Source organism: Trametes versicolor (genome assembly GCF_000271585.1).
Source record: "Trametes versicolor FP-101664 SS1 unplaced genomic scaffold TRAVEscaffold_186, whole genome shotgun sequence".
Taxonomy (NCBI): domain Eukaryota; kingdom Fungi; phylum Basidiomycota; class Agaricomycetes; order Polyporales; family Polyporaceae; genus Trametes; species Trametes versicolor.
The window spans coordinates 964-2,611 of NW_007360506.1; the positions used below are offsets into that span (position 1 = coordinate 964).

Sequence of the window (1,648 nt, forward strand, 5' to 3'; positions counted from 1 at the left end):
GGCTGCCTCCACAGCGGACGGAGGCGTCCGCAACTTGCAGGAAACGGTCTGAGGCATGCGCGGTCGTGTTCATGCGACTTGTCGTCACGGGAGGACGCCACGGAGAGGCGGAATGTGCGGTTCGGAGGTGTTTCTCAGTGTGTGCCCGCCGAAATCGCATGAAATTATCGAAAAGCGGCCAAACGTTTTCTGCTCGGATCGCGCTGAGACTCGCTGGGCGCATGCAACCCGGCGCGAAGAGCGTGCCGTCGTGTTCACGATGCCGTCGGGGCCACCGTCGGCGCGCACCGCCGCCATCTTCACAAACCTAGCACCGAGATTTCGAGCCCCTCTCCGCGACAATGTACGCCTCCACAGCGCGCAGAGACGTCCATGCTTGGACACGAACAGACAGAGCGGTGTGCGGGCGTGTCCACGCGACTCGGCGCTGCGGGAGGACGCGAGGGAGAGGCTGAATGCGCGCATGTGTGGTGTTTCCGTCTGTGCCCCCGCCGAAATCGCATGAAATCGCCGAAAAGTGGCGATATATTTTCTGCTCAGATCGCATTGGAACTCGCAGGGAACGTCCACCCCGGCGCAACGAGCGTGTCGCAGTGTTCACGAAGCTGTCCCACGCGGCGTCGGAGCGCACTGCGGCGATCTTTGGACGGGGACACCTAGGCTTCGAGCTCGTCTCCACGACGGTGTGCACCTCCACAGCGCGCGGAGGCGTGCGCGCTCGCCGCAGGACGGACGGGTGGGTGTGCACGCATATCCATGCGATGGTACGCCGCGGGGGGCCGCGAACTCGAGGCGCGATGTGCGATTTTGTGTGATTCCCGGCTGTGTGCTCTCCAAAATCGCATGAAATCGGCCAAACATCGCCATATATTGTCTGCCCGGATCGCGCTCAGACTCGCAGGGCACACGCACCCCGGTGCAGCGGGCGCACCGCCGGGTTCGCGAAGCCGTCCGACGCGGCGTCGATGCGCACCGCGGCCATCTTCAGACGGTGGCCCCATGGCCGAGAGCCGCTCGAGCGACGTCCTCGCCGCTCCACAGCGCGCAGAGGCGCGGCACCAAGCGAATGACGGATAGGAGATGGGCGGGCGTGTGCATGCGCCTCGGCGCGGTGGGCGGGCGTGGGATTAGGGCGCGAGGACGACGTCTTGTCGGGGTGTGTCCGGTAAAACCGCACGAATCGTCTCAAATCGGGCTCCTCGCGCACGGAACGCGTCTGGGCGCGGCGGGAGGCGGACGCGGACGTGTGCGCGAGCTCGCGCAGCGAGAGGACGCGGCGGCGGACCGTTACGCGCAGTGGACTGCATGTTGACATGCACGAAGTCGTCCTCGGCAACAAAGATATATTTCGTCCACACAGCTCCGAGACTCGATAGACGTACGCGACGGAGTGCAGGAGGGTGTGGTGTGGTGTTGGAGAGACCGCCGCGAACGCACCGACGCGCGAGCTCGAGGCCTTGACGGGGAGTGTGCCCGCCGTGCGACGCAGCGAACGTGCGCGCCGCGGCCGTGCACGCTCCGGCGGGGTTCCACGAGCAGTGCGCACGCTGCATAAGCGTGCGGGGTGCACGGAGCGGGCTCTTCGAGGTGCCAGTGCACGGGCACGGCCGTTCCTGCTCGGTCCCAGTTATGAGTGCATCAAATCGGA

At 65.6% G+C, this 1,648-nt stretch overlaps 1 protein-coding gene across 1 annotated transcript; it reads right to left on the reverse strand.

The window, feature by feature from the left end:
• Nucleotides 1-889: 889 nt before the first annotated feature.
• On the reverse strand, nucleotides 890-1,315 carry TRAVEDRAFT_54797 (uncharacterized protein; the record flags this gene model as incomplete). The annotated part of the gene is made up of 1 exon (XM_008047731.1): nucleotides 890-1,315. The coding sequence occupies one exon, from the start codon at nucleotides 1,313-1,315 to the stop codon at nucleotides 890-892; it is 426 nt and encodes a 141-aa protein (XP_008045922.1).
• Nucleotides 1,316-1,648: the final 333 nt, after the last annotated feature.